We start from the raw sequence: 21,861 nt of genomic DNA on the forward strand, positions 1-21,861 counted from the left end.
CACGAAGCAGTGGAGACTTTGTCATTAATCATATTCAAGTTTGAGTTACACAGATTTTTGATGAACAAAGGAGTTGAGGGTTATGGGGGATAGGCAGGAAAGTGTAGTTGAGGCTGCAGTCAGATCAGCCAAGATTCTGTCACATGATTGAACAGGTTTAATGGGCAGCATGATCTGCTATTTCTAATGATCTGACGTACTCGAACAGAAATAAACTCAAGATCACAAAATACACCAGCCAATCACAATTAGATCAAGTCTCTCAGCTACATCCTCAGACAATTCAAACAAATTATTTGGGCATGACCTTCTCTTAAAATACATACTGACTGTTATTGATTAATTCATGCCTCTCTTAGAGACCACAAACTTTTTCTGGCCAGGTGTTCTATTTATTGATTATCGATGTAATATGTGACAGGATTGCTGTGGTTTGTCAGCAAAATGAATATCTTAAAACATGAAAGGAATCTGTTTGTTTTTCTACACTGTATGTTCGTTTGGTTCATGCTGGAACCAATGCCAAGAACCAGTGCGTGGAACAACTCAAAAATGTCTAGACTTGAATCTAGCTAGAATACCTGCTGAGAAGACACTTGAAATCTTGAACATCCAAGGCACCATTCAAATGATCTTTGATTTAGAAAAGTTCCCCAAAAGAGTGAAAGATATTATTGGCAACGATAACCACAATTGTGGTTAGTGTCAAAATCTAGGAGTCAAAGGTTTACTGCATATCATTACTTTCTAGAAATTGGGTCATACATTTACGCCAGTTGTTTTGCACTGTAGGGATATGTAGAATCATAGAATCCCTACAGTGCAGAAGCAAGCCACTTTACCCATCAAGTCAGCACCAACCCTCTGCAGAGCATCCCATCCTGACCCACTCTTACACTGTCCCCATAATCTTGCATTTCCCACAGTCAGTCCATCTAACCTACATACCCCAGAATAGTATGGGCAATTTAGCATGTTCAGTCCATCTAACCTACACATTTGGACGTGGCATAGTTAATATTATTAATAGTGTAAAAGTTGGTGAATTCCATTTTTGGTTTTTAGACCAATGAAAACAAGTCCAATAGTTAGTTTGTGACTAGCGATTAATGTAGAAACTGCCTGTTAAGTATCATTCTCCTTCCAAGTTTTATCAGCTACATATAGTAAAGATTAGTGCTGACAAGTTGTGATCTTCCATTGGTTCTAAGAAACTCTAATGCTGCACTTTTGAATGAATATTGTTTTCCCTGTGCAGATTGTATTATAATGCTATTTGTATCCTCCACATTTTGTAAAAGCGTGAATCAAAGACATGAATGACTTTTAGTTGGCATCAGGTGAATAGCTGAAATAATTCTACAGGTTTATTTTCCAGAAAGCTTTAATTTTCAGCAAAAAAAAACTGGATTTTGGAAATCAGAAACAGAATTGGAAATTGCCGGAAAAATTCAGGTCTAATCATCTGTGGAGAGAAAGCAGAGTCAACATTTCAAATCCAGTGACGCTATCTTCAGAACTGGTTGTGAGTTCTGAAGCATGGTTACTGGATCACAGCATTAACTCAGCTTTTTCTCCATGTATGCTGGCAGACATGCTGAGTTTTCAAGCAATATCTGATTTTTGTTCTTTTTGACTAGTCTAACATACTTCATTGGAACTGTGGGAGATGGGTTGTCCTGTGAATCTGTTCATGGATGGTGTTGAGCCAGTGATCATTTCTTGACTCTTACCAGTAACAGGACTTAACACCTTCTGAGTATTTTACAAGTAGTGTGAGTAAAAAAAAAAAATCAGCAAATAATTTTGTAGTTTCTCCAGTCTGGTAGGAGAACTTGAATCCTGCAACAATCAATTTGGACTGATAACCTAAAGCTGAAATATTTTATTATATTAACTTACTCTTCATAACTCCTAAAGAGCATTCTGTGTATTCTAAACGATGTAGAAATTATAACGTTGCAATAGATTTTTTTCCCCAATCAGTCTACATTGGTATTGTTCTCCATACAGAATAGTCCAAATCCCCTCTGCTTGCCTTTCTTTCATCGAGGTAAGCTTAAAACTTGAAGTCATCCCTGCCACTCAGTCCAATGGTACAGCCTTCTGTGAGAGAGAAACCTTTTTCAAGTTTTCATACTTTCCTATCTTAATATGAGAATATTTTACCCAGTTTATGCTGTGGCCTCTTACATACCCTCAATGGAGTGCAAATTTACCCATAATACTCTAGCTCTGATTTTTAGAAAAATCATTTTCCTCATTGTTTTGGTTTTTATATTCTATACTTGCCATGGAATATTTTATCTAATACTATATTTAGTGACCATGTGAAGTTCCTTATTCATATAATATTTCATTATATTTTGTAATTTGATGTTATTGAGCACTGAATTAAAATGGCTGCTTTTTCTTCAAAGTATCAGCAGCACCTTAATGGATATGGACAGTACTATCTCCAGTGGACGCTCTACTCCTGCGCTGATAAATGGTCACGGAAGTACCACTTCATCAGGAAAGAATATCACATACAACTGCTGCTGGGACCAATGCCATACCAGTTTCAGCTCCAGTCCAGATTTGGCAGATCACATCCGTTCAATACATGTGGATGGGCAACGTGGAGGGGTCTGTCTTTTTTTCTCTCTTCCTTTGTGTTTAGATGACACTACCAATGTAGAATATCATTAATGAACTCTAGTGGTTACTTCAGTATTTATCAACAAAAATTGTGCTTTTGAATAAAGTTACTTTTAGCTGTTTAAATAGCAGTAGATTAGATTGCTGATTGTGCATATTTGTTTTTGATTTAATCATGGTGACAAAATATATTTGCGCTGCATGAAATCTTACCATTCTTCCCTGCTTTGTGTAAATATTAAATAATCCAGTGAGGCTGAGGCTACTTTCTCCTCCTTCCTTCTTCCCCCTTCCTCCGATAGCATTTATCCATCTGAGATAATGAAGCCATATGTGTTGGCTTGATGAATCGCATGCTCTGACTACTTTGACTTTTCTCCTTTGAAAAAGTTGCCAGGTAGTGTGGTGTATGTTAGCAGGCAGAATATTGGAGGATTGAACTTCACATAGGTGGAAAAATATCAATATTGTATTTGTAATGTATTTGCTTCTGTCCTCCATACTATCTGTTTTAAATTTCTTCGCATTTTGCATTCTAACTTTCTTGCATCATTAGCCATGATGGTCTACTCCTTGCTACAGCATGCACTGCAATTTGAAAGCTTGGTGACTGTGATTCTCCTTCCCAATTTTTGTTGCTACATGCACAGATGTATTTTTTTCCTAAAACAAATAACAAGGATTTGAATTGCTTTAAATTATGCTGAATTATAGAGGATGAAGTCAGGTGTAGGCTTTTGAGATTTATTGCACAACACACAAGAAAACTTGCTGCTTTTGATTAGACTGGAGACAAACTTAATTCTGGTTTTTACATTTGACAGTACAGTTTTGTTTGAAAATAGTTGAATTAGTAATTTGAATATGTTTTCATGTATCTTTCCCCGTACAATAGTGCAGCAGTTCTGTTTTATACCATCTATTTTATGTGTCAACATAGAACAACCTCAAGCACGTTGCTTGCAAGAGTTATGAAATTAGATTTTTGTGCAAATAACATTTTCTCTTTGGCATAGTTAATCTAATTTCAGTTATCTGTTTTATTGCATAACTTGCAGGTATATTTTTAAATGCGTCCGCCATCTTTTCGCGCCAATACCTGTGTCTTGAAATAAAATTTTTTGTATCTTCAGTGGTTTCTGTCTAGCTTCTTGCCCAGTTTCTGTGTCGCCATCTTTGTACTGCCAACAGCCCAGTGTTCCATGAAGGTTCAATTACTCAAATCACAAGAAGTAGAATGCTGCCTGCAATTCACCTTCATTTTACAATAGCTTGCTGTGACTCGACACTTGAGAAAATCTAACAGATCTCTAATGATCTCACTAATCAATTGTCTGGAATTTAGAATAGCTAGATGAAGTGATTCTCACGTTGTCTAATGCAATAAATTTATGTAAGGTATTTGATTTGAAATACAGGTATTGGATATTTCACTGCTCCTGAAAATATAATCAAGCACAAGATATGTAATTGCAAGACTTGCACACCAGTTCACAGAACTTGCTGAAGCTGCAAAGAGCATTGTATGTCTGAGTTTAAACACCCCTCATCTTACAGCACTGCCTTCCTTTTTGTTGTATTTCATGACTAGGGATTATTTTCATTCTTGCTGTTTCAGTGCTAATTTTTAGGGGTTTTGTATCACTATTATTGTGGCCGTACACTCAAATGCAAAAGGAATTAAACTGAAATCTCTGGAGACAGACGCCTAAATGTGGTTTATTTGCCATGTGTCGGATCTGGTTGACAGTGTCTGCAATGTCTCGTTCATGTCAGTTCCTTCAATATTCTCTTGATTTATATTCCATCAATTGAATATACATTTGGCAATGATTTTCAGCCACTTGCTGGTTTTTATCCCGAGGTATGTGTTCCAAATAAATGCTTGAGCTTGAAAGTTGGCAAGATACTCAAACTATAGTTCGTTGAATTTAAACTCTGTTGTATTGTTTATTTATCATGTTAGTTTTAACTTTCATGTAAAATTATTTCCAGCTTGCCACATGGACCTTTGGCTTGTACGTTCCACTTGAGTACTTTGTTTAGTGAAATTTGTCCAAACCAGCACTGGAGGTTGCAGGAATTTAAACACAAATTGCATTCAACATCGGTTTAAAGTATTTCATGTTAAGAGTGAATCCTGCCCTCATAAGTGGCCAGAATGAATTAATTGCCATTGCTATTTTCCTCTTGTCCTTTTGAAGGCTGTAAAAATAAAGGCAATTTTTTTTGGGAGGGTTTTAAAATCTTAAAGTTATGACTAATTATGCAATAACCTAATTAATGATTATTATTCAAGATGGTTTAATAAGAGGTGGTGGATTCACACCAACTTAAATTTTTTTGTGATTAAATCTGATATCAGCAGCAGTAATTCAATTGTATCAAGTTACCTTTCTCAAATATTGCAAGGATATTTTAAAACTTATTTATAATTGTATTTTTCGGCAAAAATGTTTTAAAATACCAAATTGCACTGGCTTGAGACAGATTATGCATTTGATGATATCCAGATGAGGTTGACATCTGTTTTGCCAGTGATACCTAAAGCAGGCCACACTACAACTGATTATCCTACAGTTTTCTTTCCATTTGTATTCCAGAGAGGTCTGAAGTGAGAAAGTTTCAATCTAAAATTCTAATAGAATACCAAGCTGTGGAGTGCTTTTCTGAAAAAATAATGGGCTTGGTGTAAATGTGAAAATAAACTTGAAATTTAAAATTTTCTGTTGAAAAATGAACATTCAATTTGTCAAAACTGTTGCCCTTTTCCAGAATGAGGTTCTATTGAAATAAACATTGGTGCACTATTTGAATTTGTTTTACCACAATAATCTTTCATTTTTGGAATACAGTATGTTGAATAATTGCATGTCGATTAATGCACTGATTTTGTTCCTAGATTTGACTTTTCTTTAATCACACCCTGTTTGTCTTCTGTTCAATTTGTGAAACGTAGTACGTTCCTTCCTTCCTTCTGTAATCCCACAAAGTTATGAGAAGTAAGAGAAGAGATATAGAGGATTTGATTTACCTCCATTTCCCAGCTTTTTCTTGCCAGGGTTGCAGACTTGCTACTACTGCTTTCCAGGTTATAATCACTTAAGATGTAAATAATGTGATAATTTGTGACTTGATGTGTTTTTTTTAAATAATAAATTTCTGCTTGTGGTGGATTCCCATTAAGAATCTAAGTAAAGGTGCATGAGCAGCAATACAACATGCTGCTGGTGAACATTAAACATCACATGAACCTATGCACCTTCAGTCAGTGGTATGATTTATGTGGAAACCTGGGTCAGATTGATTTAATTTAGTAATTTCAATTTATTTTGAAAGTGCTAATTTTAGTTATCAAATATGAGAAATTTAGGCCGTGTGGAGACAGCCCTTTGAGGGATCTAGCAAAAGATGAAGTGGTGGTGGAAAGTATTGTTGGTGACTTGTATTAAAATTCAGTTGTGTTTTGACTTGAGAATTTTTCCCTCTGTACTGAAACTAAATGTACTAACAGATTGAGTAATTTATTTCATTGTTTGTTAGTTTGAAGCCTCTTTTGGACATTCCAGTCTCTGATGTATGGGTTAATGTGGTGATGCAACACGTTACAGGACAAAGAAGAAAGCATACACCTTGCCAACAAAGTCCTTGTTAAAAATGATCAAATTAAAGAATGTGAAACATGATATTTGTTAAGTCTCAGCTGTAGAATTGAGCACGTTGTGGTGCATTGAGGATTTAACAGATGGGGTCAGCGGTGTTTCAGGCTTGATTATACTTGGATAATCAATTTTTTTTTCTGACTGATGAAAGGAATCCTTGAATTTTTCGGCTGAGCCCTAAGGATAAGATGGATGTTGCAGAGAAGTTGATACAGATTTTTCACTTAGCAATACAACGGGCCAAAATCATTTCTAGATTGGGAGGAATAAAGGAGCCAGTGCCGAGTTAAGTCAATTTTACTATGTTCAGTAAATGTTTGATCTCAACCTAGAAAAGCAACTACTCAATTACCACAGGTCCAGTTCCATCTCCAAATTAACCACCCATGCACAATCTTCAGTTTTGCAGCAAGGCACAATGAGCAGGGGATAGTTTTTGTTCTGAGGCTGTCAGTCATGACTGTAGCTGGCAGTGGCTGCTAAATTCAAACTCTGGCCTGGAACATGAATGGTCATGTGGCAATCCAACTAACCATTTAGTTCCAACTAAATGGAGTGTATTCAGATATGAAACCATGCTTTTCTTGAGTTTGTAAAGCTTAAATATGACTGATCAGTGAAAGGATCTCCATTATCAAGTCTGTTCAGATTGAGGAGCCAGTGACGTGCTCTTGAGAGGAATAGTAAGACAATAGTTCACTGGAATATTTCCCATAGGCAAGTTTCTGACCTCCGCTAGTTGTGAGGCAGTCATCTTCATAGAAGGAATGGAAAAACTTGATTCCTACCTGACACGCTGAGCAAGCCTATTATTGTAGTCCTCCATGCCACTTTGTTCCATTTCAGAAAGATGTTGTCTGTCACCAGCTCACTTAAAAGTGAGAATTACATGAATCAGTTCTTCCTACTCTAGTTATTCAAAAAATTGCTAGTCACTTTGCACTCTTTGGAAAGTTAATTCCAGGTGATTGCAAGATAACTTTGGCTGTAAGAATCCCTTGATTTGTTTAAGATTTTAGAGTATGCATCTGTCAGCATCTGTCTGGTTCTTAAACATGTATTGTCTGATATTAGTTACACTTCTTGGTGATTATTCCATCATACTTCGTGCACAGAATCACTTATTGGAATTTTGTTCTTTACAGAGCAGTTAATTTCATGCTGACATGTTTAAAAGCCTGTCCAAAGCCTTTGTTTATCTCTTTTGGCAGTTTGTCGGTACTCTAAGGCCCCCAAGTCGTATATGAGCCTTAAATTCATCCCTTTAAATTGGATCAGCCTTATTATTGATACGTGTGGTGCCTCGAAGCTGGATACCTCTATTTTGTATTTTTAGTTGCAGGGTGACCAGGTCACAGTTTCAGAGTAATGTCCTGTGATTTGTTCTGATTTGATCTGATACTATAATCTGGTGTTCTGTTACCTTCCTTTATTGCTCTTTTAGTGAACATGCTGAGCAACTTTTTGGCTAATATCTCTGGATCCCTTTCAACTTGGCACGTTTTGTCACATGATTAAGAGTGCCTCCTATTTTTCTTATTCCCAATGCTTTATACTTTGTATTTGTTCTTGATATGATACTGGCCAACTCAAGATGATATCCTGTTGAGTTCAGTGTGTAAGGCCTTACTGCCTCTGTGTCTGCCGCTGTCTTCTCTGTTCATCTATATCAGCACGTTGAATGTTACTTAGCAAGCTTATAAACTATGCCCTGGTCGTTGACCTGAAATGTAAATTTGTGCATTAAAGATTTCTCTCGTATTACCTGCCTTAAAATATAGCAGATTAAGTAAAAGACCTGGTATTCACACTTAAATGTGAAGCATTATTCTAATTTGAATTGAAAGAGTTTGAGATAACTAGCTTGAATCAGAAAAGTGTGTGCTTTTTTATATGACTTGCAAATAGTTGCTTATACAAGGAATAAATATTATAAAGATCAATCTCAAAAGCAGAGATAATGGGAACTGCAGATGCTGGAGATTCCAAGATAATAAAATGTGAGGCTGGATGAACACAGCAGGCCAAGCAGCATCTCAGGAGCACAAAAGCTGACGTTTCAGGCCTAGACCCTTCATCAGAGAGGGGGATGGGGGGAGGGAACTGGAATAAATAGGGAGAGAGGGGGAGGCGGACCGAAGATGGACAGTAAAGAAGATAGGTGGAGAGAGTGTAGGTGGGGAGGTAGGGAGGGGATAGGTCAGTCCAGGGAAGACTGACAGGTCAAGGAGGTGGGATGAGGTTAGTAGGGAGCTGGGGGTGCGGCTTGGGGTGGGAGGAAGGGATGGGTGAGGTGAAGAACCGGTTAGGGAGGCAGAGACAGGTTGGACTGGTTTTGGGATGCAGTGGGTGGGGGGTAAGAGCTGGGCTGGTTGTGTGGTGCAGTGGGGGGAGGGGATGAACTGGGCTGGTTTAGGGATGCAGTAGGGGAAGGGGAGATTTTGAAACTGGTGAAGTCCACATTGATACCATATGGCTGCAGGGTTCCAAGGCGGAATATGAGTTGCTGTTCCTGCAACCTTCGGGTGGCATCATTGTGGCAGTGCAGGAGGCCCATGATGGACATGTCATCAAGAGAATGGGAGGGGGAGTGGAAATGGTTTGCGACTGGGAGGTGCAGTTGTTTGTGGCGAATAGAATACACCTCCTCCCACCCACCCTCCTGCAAAAATTCCATCCCCTATTCCCAATTCCTCCGCCTCCGCATCTGCTCCCACGATAAGACATTCCACTCCCGCACATCCCAGATGTCCAAGTTCTTTAAGGACCGCAACTTTCCCCCCACGGTGATCGAGAACGCCCTTGACCGCGTCTCCTGCATTTCCTGCGACACATCCCTCACACCCCGCCCCCGCCACAACCGCCCCAAGAGGATCCCCCTCGTTCTCTCACACCACCCTACCAACCTCCGGATACAACGCATTATCCTCCGACACTTCCGCCATTTACAATCCGACCCCACCACCCAAGACATTTTACCATCCCCTCCCCTGTCTGCTTTCCGGAGAGACCACTCTCTCCGTGACTCCCTTGTTCGCTCCACACTGCCCTCCAACCCCACCACACCCGGCACCTTCCCCTGCAACCGCAGGAAATGCTACACTTGTCCCCACACCTCCTCCCTCACCCCCATCCCAGGCCCCAAGATGACATTCCACATTAAGCAGAGGTTCACCTGCACATCTGCCAATGTGGTATACTGCATCCACTGTACCCGGTGTGGCTCCCTCTACATTGGGGAAACCAAGCGGAGGCTTGGGGACCGCTTTGCAGAACACCTCCGCTCAGTTCGCAACAAACAACTGCACCTCCCAGTCGCAAACCATTTCCACTCCCCCTCCCATTCTCTTGATGACATGTCCATCATGGGCCTCCTGCACTGCCACAATGATGCCACCCGAAGGTTGCAGGAACAGCAACTCATATTCCGCCTTGGAACCCTGCAGCCATATGGTATCAATGTGGACTTCACCAGTTTCAAAATCTCCCCTTCCCCGACTGCATCCCTAAACCAGCCCAGTTCATCCCCTCCCCCCACTGCACCACACAACCAGCCCAGCTCTTCCCCCCCCCACCCACTGCATCCCAAAACCAGTCCAACCTGTCTCTGCCTCCCTAACCGGTTCTTCACCTCACCCATCCCTTCCTCCCACCCCAAGCCGCACCCCCAGCTCCCTACTAACCTCATCCCACCTCCTTGACCTGTCCGTCTTCCCTGGACTGACCTATTCCCTCCCTACCTCCCCACCTACACTCTCTCCACCTATCTTCTTTACTGTCCATCTTCGGTCCGCCTCCCCCTCTCTCTCTATTTATTCCAGTTCCCTCCCCCCATCCCCCTCTCTGATGAAGGGTCTAGGCCCGAAACGTCAGCTTTTGTGCTCCTGAGATGCTGCTTGGCCTGCTGTGTTCATCCAATCTCAAAAGCAGCCCAGGTTGATAGGATAAAAGCTCTCCCCTCCCAGCTGCGTGAACTTCCTTGTGAAATTATTAGTTAGTCTCAATTTTGCATGGACAGTACATAGGCTAGTCATATTTGAGGACTCATAACATAAAGATATCAAATTGGTGCAGTACAAGTGCATGTCTGCCTTTGAATATGTTGGAACAGTGCAAATGGAACTTTTACTTTGTAGCTGTAGTAAATTGCGTGTTATAATGGGAGGTGCTCAGCTGCGAAGTTCTAGCATTCCTTATCTTCTGTTTAATATAAACTAAAATATTTAGTTTTTACTAAATGACAAAAAGTTGTTCTTGGAATCTTGAATGGTGTTCCCTTAAAGTAGTAATTCAAACGTTTACCAAATTTATATTTTCAGGTATTTGTCTGCCTATGGAAAGGGTGCAAAGTATACAATACGCCATCTACTAGTCAGAGTTGGCTGCAGAGGCATATGCTTACGCATAGCGGAGATAAACCCTTTAAGGTACGTGTGAAAACATCCATTTCAAATTCTCAGCGATAGTAGGAACTGCAGATGCTGGAGAATCTGCGATAACAAGGCAGTTGTGGTTTCAGAAGAAATGTGGGTGAAATTTTGTATGGAATGACACAAAAGTCATAGGTTTCAAATGAATGGCGATACAGATTTCTCAAAATGCCAAACCTTCTGTTTGGCTTAAGTAAAAGACCATATTGGAAACCAGTTATTTTAGATTTGGGCTCAATATGCAGCTGTGTAGCATAATGCATAATTGGCAGACCAGTGCTGCTTGCTGCACATCTGTCAAGGCCATTAGATGACCCACAAAGGAATTCTCTATCTGTTGTATAGAAAGCAGAGCAGCTTTATATAATTCACTTGAGCATCTGGGTCACTTTGAAAATGCTCCTTTACACCAGTTCAAATTAGACTGAAAATTTCATAGCCTAGAATGCTGCAAACTGTCTCTTGGCAGGATCTATCATTATTTGACTTGCATGGCATGAGACGTCAAGTTAGAATCATAACTTTCACAGTGTTACAACTACAGATACCTTAAAGCAATGGCAGAATAACAGCACCTGAATGTGATGGTATAAAGACATGATACTAACTACAGAGGAGATATTATGGAGGGTTAGTATTTTCACTGCTTCCGGTTGAGTTAGAATCTAATATGTTGTTAAAACAGTCTATTGTTAGAAACCTGACATTTTTTAAAAATTTAGTTTTCTTCTGGATTTGTTTCTCATCATAAATAATTGATACACTTGAAGCTTTGCTAGTCAAATCCTGCTGGGGTTTGGATATGAAAATGTATTTTGAAATTCATATTAAATATGATTAGTCATTAATAATACCCATATAACACACGAGACCAATTAGTAACTCATTTTAATAAGCTAGAATTAATTGTGTTGTCTGCTTCTGAGTAGTTGCATCTTGAAATCTAAGGTTCAGAGAAGGAAGAAAAGCCCAAACAGGCAGCAGCTGAAACTTATCAGGTAGCAAAAATGGATTGTGTATTGTACTGTTGAACTGAAGGGATAGGTGGGTGAGACTGGTTTCGGACCTGCTTCAGATCAGCCTTCTCATCTACAGTAGGCACTTTCCTAATGTTGCTCTTCCAACTTTAAGTAGAGCTTTGGGGACAAGAATAGATTAAGAGGCTTGTGGAGCTAAACACTGTTCTATTTGATCATTAATAGTTTCAATTAGCTCACTTGGCTGGTTAACAATGCAGTGACACCACAGCATAGTTTCAGTTCCCAAACAAGCGGAGGCATAGTGACTCTCAAGATGAACTCACCATCAATCACGTCTCCCTAATGAAACAGCACCTTAGGGTCCTACAGAACTTTACTTTCATGGCTGTATTGTTCTTTAACTCAATCTACTCTCATTGCTCCGAACCATACAGTATACTTATCAGAGTCCATTTTTGTTTTCAATTGACTTAGCAACTTTGAGCCATTAATAAGAGTTCCAGATTTTCACTGTGCTTTGTGAAAACATTTCCACACTTCAGTCTTGAATGACCTACCTCTGATTTCAAGTTCGATTGTTGATGGTTTCCATGTATCTCTGCTATTGAATATCGTTATCTTTTAGATCATAATTCAATCACTGTCAACTGTCTAATCAAGTGAATACAAGTAAAGTTTACGTAATCTTTCATAATTTAATTCTTGAAAATCTAGATTTTGGGGACTATCCCTCCAATATCAACATATATTTCCCTGAAAATGTTCAGTGGAAAGATGTACTAAGTTGTTGACTTTCACCAAATCTAATGCATATTTCCATTAACACTGGATGGGTATATAGTTTGTACTTCCATGGTTTTAATGCTACAATTTTATGGCATCATGATGAATTTTCAAACTAACTAATGAATTCCATTTCCAGCTTTTTTTAAAGAAAGCTTTGCATTGATATAATGCTTTTTGTTGAATGTCTCATTTATATGGAGTACTTTTTGGTGTGACATTGTTGTAAAGTTACAACCAAGACAGTACATTTGCATTTAATAAGCTCCTTCACACAGTAATGTGATAGTGATCATAATATGTTTGTGTTGAGTGATACATTTTAGCCAGGACATAGACAGTTCCTTTAATCTAGATGGTGTCTTGGGGGATGTTTAATGTCCAAAAGATCAGTCAGGTGGGCCTTGGTTTCATGTCTCATTCAACAAACTGGGTTCCCAACAGTACAGTACCTCAGTACTCATGCGTACTGGATTGGGACTTGAACCTGGAGCCTTGTCGTTGAAAGGTGACTGTTTTATCCACTGAGCCCTGGCTGATACCAAGGTTTTTGGAATATTCTTCAGTCTTCTTTATGAAGTAGCTGATTTGTTGCTATTTGCAAGAAAATGAATGAACATCCTGCCACAGTATCTTGCGTCTTCAATTCAAAAGTTTGTTCTAAGTGATTACGTCAACAGTCTGCTTCTTTGAAGATCTGAAATGTTTAATTTGAAAATAAAAATTGTTGATGGTGTTTTCATTCAGTTCTTTGATTTGTTTGTGTAACTGCAGATTTTTGAATTAACCAGTCAGCTTGTATAATTTTTTTGTGGTTTGCTTTTGATGTTGAAAAGTGAAATGAGACTTTTTTCCCCTGTTTCCCTTCAGTGTGTTGTTGGTGGGTGTACTGCCAGCTTTGCATCACAAGGTGGCCTTGCTCGTCATGTACCTACACACTTCAGCCAACAGAACTCCTCAAAAGTCACTAGTCAGCCGAAGGTTAAGGAGGAGTCACCTTCTAAAGCTGTTATGAACAAACGAAGAAGGCTAAAGAATAAACGACGACGTTCGCTACGTAAGTTCTCATTTGTGACTGTTACACTGACTTATCTGCAACCAGTGTTTCTAGCTCTGGGTTCTATTGGTTTAAAATAAGCAATATATTACTGTGTCTTTGGATTAGCAGTTGATATTTAGTTCATCTCATCTCAGGAATGTACTCGACTTGATTCGCTTCAGCTTTATTTGTGTTTAGGATGATTGTTATTTCACTGGTGGCTGTGCATGATTGGTCGTAGTTACTTTTGGATGTATCATTGCTTGTAATTGGCTGTTTTTTTAAAAAAAAGTGTTGTAAATGGGTATTTCAGTACCATTTAAGACAGATAAAGCAAAGATTATTTAGCATGGATGAGTATTGGCCTGACAATTTCATTTTCCCTCGTCAACCCCAATCTCTTTATTAAATGTTAGTAAATACTCAAAGGGTCGTTGCCCTTTCGGAAATTGAATTTCAACTTTTACGTACTTCAGCCTGTGTACAATTGAAAACTTGCTTTATGTAGTTTACTCTTAATGCCTTCCTTCGGAAGTGTCCCTTGCAGGTACTCAAATGGACAAACAAGAATATCTCAGCTGTCAGGATGGTTTTAACATTGTCTTCATTTGCCCAGTGAAGTGGTGAGACGTTTAGTTAGCTCAGTAATCTGAACATATGATCACAGTTCATTCTAATTCCAAACAGATATTTGACTATAGGCTTAACACTCTTAGAGACAGATGTTAAGGCTTTGAACAAAACTCTGCCAATAGAATATGAAAATTATGAGAGCCAACATGAAACCTAATTGGATTAAAAATGACTTATTTACTTTCAGTGGGCTTCAGGTGGTTGTTGGGCAAAGGCTGCCTGTTATGAACATAGCCAGGGATCCACAAACATATCATTGCAGATGAGCTTCCTAGCAACATTTTTCAACAGTCACCGTGCCCTTTTGTGATTTCAATGTCAAGCAGCACGGCTGGGCACTTTGACTGTTCCTGTGAAAAAGCACTTGAGTTAAGTTGCTCACATGGCCCTTAGTTGAGTGGTTGAAGTGCAAGGGTTGATGTTCGAAGGTGGTGGGGATAGGTTGTGGTGGTTAGGCCTTTGAAGTTTATGGGTCTGGGAGTGATTTCGTTTGGAGAGACAGTTTACTTTTACAGATGACTTAAAGTAGGTGTTTAAGCTCCTAACTTCACTTTGGATCCTCTCAATTCTATGCCGTTGGACTGTCTTGGAGGCTTTCAGATGCAGGAGAAATGCCCATTGAGGAATTCAGTTTTCTGTGCAATTCCCGTGAAGCCAACTGCTTTGGGGATTCTGTATGAAACCGACATGTACCTCAATTTACATTGCAATAACTCACTGACCATTGGCATATGTGACTATGTAACCACACGTCAAATATTCAAAGCACAGAGATGCCATTTAGTGGATAATACTTTCAAAGTTTGAATGACTAACACTTAACTTCGCTATGGTTTAATTGTCTTCCTCGTTGATTGAAACATTGGATCACAGGGTTACTACTATTAAGCTTTATAGAGCAGCATGTTTGCGTAAATAAGAGTAAAGTGCTATTTATTTTGTTCTTTTATGATATACGAACAGGGGAGAGTTTGTCTGAAGGTTTGGCATTGACTCCAGCATTAGTTGCTCCAAGGTGAGACTGAGCACCAAAACTCAGTGTTTCATGCTGCTTTGTCATGGTAAGCAGAAGGAGTTTTGCTATTAATCATCATTTTGATGAGCAAATAATTGAGAGGCATGATTCATGCATGTGTACAGATCAGGACTCTTTTCCTGTGTCATCCCTACTGCTAGTGGAAATGCTCTGTTCTGAGATCACAATAACAAATGTGTGAAATAGGAGTAAAATGTAGGTGGGCATTACTGTAGGCAGTTTGTCACTGTCTGAAACATACCAATAATTTGACATTGTAGCCTAACCTGTGCATTGAAAAAAAGCAGTGCACAAAATGTTTTTCTGTAGTTTAATCACCAGATTGATTGTCCCTCGAGTGAGCACAACCAGTGTTCACTGACATAGCATATGTAATATTTGTCGTGTCAACAAGAAGACTACTTTATTCTCAACCATTTACAGTGTAATAAAATTTCTGTCCTTTTGTTGAAGTAACCATTTAGATTTTTAAAACAACTTTAATTTCTGATGTATATGAATGACTTTGAGAAGGGTAGCCATATTTTCTATTGATTTTAGCGGCTGCAGGAACTTTACTTTTGGAAGCCAAGATATAATCTGCAACCCAGCCCATGCTAGTTATTTCTTTGTAATTGCAACACCTTTACAATCAAACACCTGTTGGCGACAGATGGAGCAGAGATACGTTACAGCGTAGTGTAACAGATGAATTGTACTATGGTCAGGACTGTGAGGAAAGCAAGCTATCATGTTTGGCCAGTGTCAGTGACACTTAAGTTTATGTAGCTGTCAGAACTTGTGTAGAGTTACATTGCAGCTAGGTGCTATTTTTGGAGGCTATGTATGAAAGTAAATTTATTCAATTCCAATTAAATTTGAAACTGAGGAAACCTTTTAATGAGGAAGACTTGAATATGCTTTCTGAATCTGAGACCTGCTTTAGATCCTCTGTCATATTGTATGTAGCATAAAATGAAACCATAGAGGCACCCAATGGTTTTGCATCTACACACTAGGTAACCTGTCATGTTGTAAAACTTTATAGTTTAAGCACTTTTCATCCTTTCAGCCAACTTGAGATGGCATTTAATGTTTACCACCAGAATTTGTTTGCCTTTAATACTAAGTGTGTTTTGCCTAAAATATGTGTAATTTCATTTGAAATTCTGACTGATAATGATACCAAAATTTAAAAAAAAACTTTTACTGTTTTTGCATTTTATCTTGAGAGCAGATTTTATTTAATTGTTTTTGATCTATCCTGTCGTAACCAACTTTCAAAAATAGTGGTAATTCAAGTGAAGTTAAACCCGCTGGTGAATTGCTCCTTTGATATCACCTTGTTTTGCAGCAAGACCGCATGACTTTTTTGATGCACAAACAATGGATGCAATACGACATCGGGCCATTTGCTTTAACCTGTCGACGCGTATTGAAAGCCATGGAAATGGACATAGTGTTGTGTTCCATAGCACAGTGAGTAAAACTTTCCCAGTGGTCTGCTCTTCTACCTGCGGTGCTGTTAACTTTCAAGCATGAAAATAAAGTCTGAGTATCATATCCTTTCAACTCAATATACTGTAAATATGGGATGGAAATACATAGGATAAAAGATTGAGACAGATATGGCTGTCAGGTGAGAACATACATGGCTCTTTTCCTAGATTAAATGTGCAGCAACTTTAAGTACGCTGTCAAGACAACCTCTAACAGTATCACATTTTACTAAGGCCATTTTCCCCTCATTGCATATTCTGGCATTGCTTTGTACAAAGGTCTTCTGCAGTGACTGTTTTTGAATCAACAGGATAAGCATATGAAATTATTAATTAACATTGAGTTTGTTGATCGCTGCTATGTTGAGACCAGTTGGAATTCTGTTTTGGCTTTTGTACCCTGTACTAGCATGCAGTAAAATGAACTACCAAAGGTTATTGCATACAGATATAATATCGAACTTACTGAAATTCCAAAACAGGTTGTTTATGTATGTACTTGTGTTTCATGTCGAGACTTAATGGTTTTGCATCCAGGTACATTAGGAAAGCTTTTGTGTAAGCACTTTCCACCCTTGCAATCAGTTTGAGATGACATATTTAATGTTAACCACAGCTTTATTTGCTTTTATATTGTGTATGTTTTGTCTAAAATCTGTAAATTGTAGCAGGATTTTGACTCAGCAACAATGAAGGAATAGTGTTATTTCAGAGTCGTTTGAGTGATCTTCATGATGCTGTTGTTTCCATATGTCTGCTGCTCTTCTCCTTCTAGATTGAAATGGTCATGGGTTTGAAAGGTGCTGTCTGCAGATGTCTGAACTTCTGCAGTGCATCTTGTAGATAACACACATTGCTGCGACAGAGCGTTAGTGGTAGAGGGCGTGAATGCTTGTTGATGCAGTGCCCGTCAAGCCGACTGCTTTGTCCTTGATGGCGTCATGCTTCTTGAGTGTTGTTGGGGCTGGGTCCAACCAGGTAAGTGGGAAGTATTCCATCATCTCCGGACTGGTCTTATAGATGGTGGACAGGCTTTGGAGAATCGAGTGGCTTACTCGCTGCAGTATTCCTATCCTTTGACCCGCTCTTGTAGCCACTGCATTTATGTGGTGAGTCCAGATGAGTTTCTGATCAATGATAACTCCCAGGATGTTGACAGGGGGATTCAATGGTGGTCACACGATTGAATGTGATGGGGTACTGGTGAGATCGTCTCTAATTGATGGTCAAAGCCTGGCATTTATGTGATGCGAATGTTGCTTGTTGATACATGCCACAGTCTACTGTGCATATCAATTCCCATATTAGTTTATGTATATGCACATTGGGTAAGGATTGGATTATGGTATGATTGCCTTAGTTCAAAGAATCATCAGAAGCTCCTGTTGAGGATTATGTACAATTCCATTTGAGCAAAGAAATATAGCTGCACGTGCCACTGTGTACCTAGGTGAAGGAATAGAGTACATTGGTCAATAAACAAAATCCGGCTGGTTCAGAAACTTACACGATGTAGGGTAGTTTGCATTTTTCAATGTCGAGTCAAGATATTCAGTTTAGCTAACTCCTGCGATTGTGCAAAAGTTTGTTACTCTTCTGAACGAGATGACCTTGTCTGTCTTGGTCAGGTAGTATAGCTATGTGTAAACAATATTAAACTTGTTTCTACTAGCTGAACTTGTAATACTTTGTAAAAATCACAAAGCGTTTCCCAAACCAAGCCAAATGCCTGAGCAAAGTATAGACAGGAAACAAACACAAAACAAGTTAAATTTCTTGAGCAGCTTCTGAGTTAATTCCGATTCCATTACTTGGTGGCATGGTGTCCTGATGTCCTTCAAGGCAAAGACAATAGATGATAGGTGCTGGAGTAGGCCATTCAGCCCTTTGAACCAGCACCACCATTCGTTATGATCATGGCTGATCATCCACAATCAGTATCTGCTCCTGCCTTATCCCCATAATCCTTGATTCCACTATCTTTAAGAGCTGCATCTATCTCTTTCTTGTAAGTATCCAGAGAGTTGGCCTCCACTGACTTCTGGGGCAGAGCATTCCATATATCCACCACATTCTGGGTGAAGACGTTTTTCCTCATCTCTGTTCTAAATGGCCTACCGCTTATTTTTAAACTGTGTCCTGTGTGACTTCCATGTGGTTTAAACAGCTGTCTTCTGTCATCCATTCCACAGACTTTGAGAAGATCAATAAGCTTGAGTGGTAGAGGACTGCAAGTGTCATCTTTTGTATGAGGTATTATAACAGGGCCAGGTCAAGACGCTCAGTGGACACTTAAAATCTCTGGTACTATTTCAACTAAGGGCCAGAATTTTACACTCAAATGTAAATTGCATAGAGCATTATGGGCTTGATCAGATTGCTGTTTGAGAATTTGTGCTCAATTGGTTGCTATATTTCTTGCATTTTGATAGGCTCTACTTTTGAAAAGTGCTTTATACAACATTTCCCAAATGCACTGCATAACTCCATACCTGTCTTTATGTGAAAGTTTTGACCTGGTATGCTTTCACCTTGCACAGTAAAAATCAGAGTACAAACATCCCAGCTACTGCTGAAAGATTTCACAGTATACAGTGAAGTCCATCTTTTTCTTTGTCTACTGAGAGCTGTTAGGAAATTCTAATACTTGAAATGATTCCCTTTTTTTGCAATGTTGGTATAGTACTTGTGGATTGGAAGGCGGGGCATTAGAAGTTGTTTGGAAAATGATAGGGGATATGTGGTCCCTTTAAGGTTTCTTTAAGGGTATATACACAGCTCTTGAAATTGAAACATTATATCATAAGCTATACTGTTAGCAGGCAAAGCAGCATTTTTACCAAGACAGCAGATTTTTGAATTCAGCGAAATAATTTAAACCAAGCCCAAGATACCAAAGCCCAATTAAATTTAACTGATTGTTTTGACAAGTTCAGACCAATTCTATTCTAAGAAATTAATAGGTCATCAAGGGTTTAAAAGAAGAGGCCATTTGAAAATCACTGAGAGCCACCTGTTGTCTACCAAGAGAATATCTCTCAGCCATAAAAGAGAGGATCACTAGCTCTGTCAGAATATCTAAGCTTTGAGTAAGCACCATCCAAATAAAGGTATTATGGCACTCTTAGTTTATATTCCGGACACAAGAATCCAACGGAAGAAGGCATTCCTGACAGGATGGTGGAGAAGGCAAAGAATGTTCTAGAACACTTGTCCTGACTGTAATTTTGAGACTGATTTATATATTTTTTAAAGCTCAGTTTATTTAAGTGGCATTTGTATTTATTGGAACAACGTACCAACGTGCTATCTTAAGCAGGAATAGTTAGTGGTTAAGGGGGAATTGTTCGGTTTCTTAGTTCTGTTAATTTGTTAACTTAGATAAATAAATTGTTACTTGTTGATTGTAGAGTGACTGTCAGGAGATCATTTTGTTTCCTGTCCCCTTCGTAAAACATTATAATGAATTTTGTATCCTGAGAAAGGGAATAGATGTGGCTAAAATTTGCCTCGCCCATTGTGCTGAAATTTCGAAGTGACAATGATACTCAGGTTGCCATTTCACTCCTTTATTATGTTACAAGTGAGCTAGGTCTATTGGGCAGAAGATTCTGAACAGGGCTCCTTCAGAAATGCAGATTTGTACTTTAATTCTGCCAGCTCCCTCATAGTGCAGGATAATTGGGGGAAGGCAAACTGTATACCCCTTGTCAAAGCAGTCTGTTGCCATGTTTGGTGATTTAAGGATCCAGCATCACAGACGACCAGTCTCACAGGTCCTTTGATGGGGTAATTACGTAAAACGAACATGAAGCTATGGTGCCAAGAGGATAGTGTGCTTTGTAAATAAGGTGCCAAGATGCAAGTGTTTGAGTCTGGAAATGGCTTCCGGGTGTAATTGGAGTCAGTTCTGGGGCGGCAATGCATGTGGAACGTTGGGGCCATCGGGTTATAGTTGTTGAGGAGTTAGTGTTTAATAGCCTTAACTTTTCCTGAGTAAATGCTTATCCAACTGCAGCAAAACTCTCTGAATTGGACAATTTAAAGCATGCTTTTGAGAGTTCTAGGTGTAGGGACTTTTCCATCAGAATTTGCAGTTTCCCAGACCGTTCCCTCAGACAGCTGCACAAATGATCTGGCCCATCAGAAAATCCATGTAGCTGTGCTATTTGTGACTGACTAAATTTTAAAGTCTTTTGTGATAAGAAACACTTTGCCCATCTTTGAAATCTTGATATATGCCTTTACTTGTTCAAAGGCAGCTGAGCATGATTGGCTCTAATTGCCTGTACAGGGACTTCATGATGAGAGTTCAGGGATTCTTGAACTATTTTTGAGTGCCACATTTTGCAGGAGAAATGATCCTAATTGCTAATAACATTTAAAAGGCGCACATTGTGAGCTTGTGTGAAATGCCACCATGATAAATTAAAGATGTTCTGGTGCTGGTTGAAGTATCAAATTAATGTGCCTAATTTTATTTTATTCATCTGGGGGAAGGACTGAAATGCCTTTGCTTGGTATAGAATTTTGACTTCGGTACATCGGTAATGTTATACTCATTTAACAGTGCTTCATTTTTAAATGTCAGCACTCCTAATTGAAGGTAATTTCTTTATTAACGGCAAGTGGCTCCTTCCAAACATCAAACTTTTCAAAATAAGTAATTTTTATACTGATGTAAGATCACTCCTGTGATTCATTTATATTATAAAGATGATGTTGCCAACAACATGTATGTAACTTTATTTTGGGAGTTTTCTTAATTTTTGAAATTGTCTAATCTTAGTCTTCAGCCAAATATTTGGATTATTATCTCTGATAATTTGCAAGCAAATAATAGAATTCTGTACACTTTTTCTTTAATGAACATGACTAAATTAAAACTAGTCAGTTAAGAAGATCGGTGTTTCAAACCCCAAGTACAGGTTTTAATGAGTATGAAGTTTATCAAAGAGGAGCTGGAGTTATGTGCACCAACACATCAGCATAAGTTACTCAAGATGCTAAGTTGGTGAGGAGAACAATATAGCTCCACAGTAAATTGCCATACCCTTATTTTTATAAAACTGTTTCCGCATTTATTATCCTTTCACCTTGGTGGTTATGCTCATGATAGCTTTGATTCGTACAGCTGTTTGGAACACAAATCATTGTTTTGACCTAACTGGGGTGTTCTG

At 38.9% G+C, this 21,861-nt stretch overlaps 1 protein-coding gene across 3 annotated transcripts in view; it reads left to right on the top strand.

The window, feature by feature from the left end:
* aebp2 (AE binding protein 2) overlaps nucleotides 1-21,861 on the top strand; it is a 68,288-nt gene that overhangs the window by 18,881 nt on the left and 27,546 nt on the right. For all 3 annotated transcript variants that reach the window (XR_007249782.1, XM_048554079.1, XM_048554080.1), the window contains exons 2-5: nucleotides 2,421-2,628; nucleotides 10,622-10,729; nucleotides 13,366-13,552; nucleotides 16,537-16,661. Coding sequence is in view for 2 of the 3 variants with exons in the window: in XM_048554079.1 (XP_048410036.1) it covers nucleotides 2,421-2,628; nucleotides 10,622-10,729; nucleotides 13,366-13,552; nucleotides 16,537-16,661 (628 nt within the window). In the remaining variant the exon portion in view is untranslated. The remainder of the gene's footprint in view (nucleotides 1-2,420; nucleotides 2,629-10,621; nucleotides 10,730-13,365; nucleotides 13,553-16,536; nucleotides 16,662-21,861) is intronic.

This window comes from Stegostoma tigrinum, chromosome 25 (genome assembly GCF_030684315.1).
Source record: "Stegostoma tigrinum isolate sSteTig4 chromosome 25, sSteTig4.hap1, whole genome shotgun sequence".
Lineage (NCBI taxonomy): Eukaryota > Metazoa > Chordata > Chondrichthyes > Orectolobiformes > Stegostomatidae > Stegostoma > Stegostoma tigrinum.